The following is a 2057-nucleotide window of genomic DNA, read 5'->3' on the forward strand; positions in this document are numbered from 1 at the left end:
TGTGTCTCTGTGTGTCTCTGTGTGTCCCTGTGTGTCTCTGTGTGTCTCTGTGTGTCTCTGTGTGTCTCTGTGTGTCTCTGTGTGTCTCTGTGTGTCTCTCTGTGTGTCTCTTTGTGTGTCTTTGTGTCTCTGTGTGTCCCTGTGTGTCTCTGTGTGTCTCTGTTTGTCCCTGTGTGTCTCTGTGTGTCTCTGTGTGTCTCTGTGTGTCTCTTTGTGTCTCTTTCTGTCTCTTTGTGTATTTGTGTGTCTCTCTGTGTGTCTTTGTGTCTCTTTGTGTCTCAGTGTGTCTCTGTGTGTCTCTTTGTGTCTCTGTGTGTCTCAGTGTGTCTCTTTGTGTATGTGTGTGTCTCTTTGTGTGTCTTTGTGTCTCTGTGTGTCCCTGTGTGTCTCTGTGTGTCTCTGTTTGTCCCTGTGTGTCTCTGTGTGTCTCTGTGTGTCTCTGTGTGTCTCTTTGTGTCTCTTTCTGTCTCTTTGTGTATTTGTGTGTCTCTCTGTGTCTCTTTGTGTCTCAGTGTGTCTCTGTGTGTCTCTGTGTGTCTCTGTGTGTCTCTTTGTGTCTCTTTGTGGTAGGTGATTAGTCAGCATTAACCGTCACTAATGAATCTTTTATTTGTTGACGACTTCCTGTCAGGTTCCCTCGGAGGACTTCCTGTGCGTTGGTTTCCGTATCCGGATGGGCTTCAGGGTGGAGGGGGCGAGCAAGTCACTGTTCAGCGTCTACGAGCCTCAGGACAAAGGTCAGTCAGGACCTGCTGTGCATGCTGGGATTTGTTGTCCTCATCAGCTGTTTGTAGTTCTTAGTCTTCAGTCGGACACAAAAAAAAGGTTGTTCAAATGTTTCCTCTTAAATCTTTAGACCCACTTTTGTTAAATACATAAATCTTTTATTAGAGAATAATTTGAATGTGTAGTTTTTAATCAGTCAAACATGTCATTTGTTTTATATTCTTATGTCAATATTGTGACCTGGTACGTTACAGTTTTATTTACATCTGTTATTTCATTTTTTATCAAAATGATGAGATAGATTTTAAATGTTGGGATCTTTCTTTTGTCCCACAGGCAGTGAATGCACCAGACAGTTTTCCTACCAGCAGCAGAAGCTGCAGCGCCTCTGTGTGGACGAGAAGTGCCAGTGCATGACAGGTAACATCTGATAGCACCGGTGATCAGAGTAATAATAATAATACACTTTATTTAAATAGTTAGTTAGTTTACAAAGTGTTTTATAAGACAATAACAATTAAAAAACGTGTTGAGCAAAATCTAATAATCATAAGAGAATGCATTGTATAGAAACTCGTTTATGAAGTTATAAAAGAAGAGATAACAGTTCATATTTATTTACATGTATTTTTAAGAGGGATTCCTTGTGGTTGTCTTCTTTGTAATATTGATAATCAAGTTGTGTGTTGAGACCCTCTGTGTCTAACAGGTCTGAGGGTCTCTGCTCTGCATACATTACATATATTACTGTTGAATATTAAATGTTGTCGTGCAGCTGCGTGCGCCGCCTACAGAGGAAACATGGACCCCACGCTGACCGTCAACAAGCGCACCACGGAGACCTGCAGGCCGCACATCACATACGGTGAGACACACACACACACACACACACACACACACACACACACACACACACACACACACACACACACACACACACACACACACACACACTCACTCACTCACTCACTCACCACTCACCCACACACACACACACACACACACACACACACACACACACACACACACACACACACACACACACACACACACACACACACACACACTCACACACACACACACAACACACACACACACACACACACACACACACACACACACACACACACACACACACACACACTCACACACACACACACACACACACACACACACACACACACACACACACACTCACACACTCACACACACACACACACACACACACACACACACACATACACACACACACACACACACACACACACACACACACACACACACACACACACTCACACACACACACACACACACACACACACACACACACA

At 43.7% G+C, this 2057-nt stretch overlaps 1 protein-coding gene across 1 annotated transcript; it reads left to right on the forward strand.

Moving 5' to 3' along the window:
- Positions 1-628: 628 nt before the first annotated feature.
- Positions 629-1591, forward strand: LOC104946433 (complement C5-like; the record flags this gene model as incomplete). The annotated part of the gene is made up of 3 exons (XM_010772273.1): positions 629-737; positions 1063-1146; positions 1502-1591. Coding segments are annotated over exons 1-3 (238 nt in total), but the record flags the coding sequence as incomplete, so codon positions are not given.
- Positions 1592-2057: the final 466 nt, after the last annotated feature.

This window comes from Notothenia coriiceps, unplaced genomic scaffold (genome assembly GCF_000735185.1).
Source record: "Notothenia coriiceps isolate Sejong01 unplaced genomic scaffold, NC01 NC01_scaffold00011044, whole genome shotgun sequence".
Lineage (NCBI taxonomy): Eukaryota > Metazoa > Chordata > Actinopteri > Perciformes > Nototheniidae > Notothenia > Notothenia coriiceps.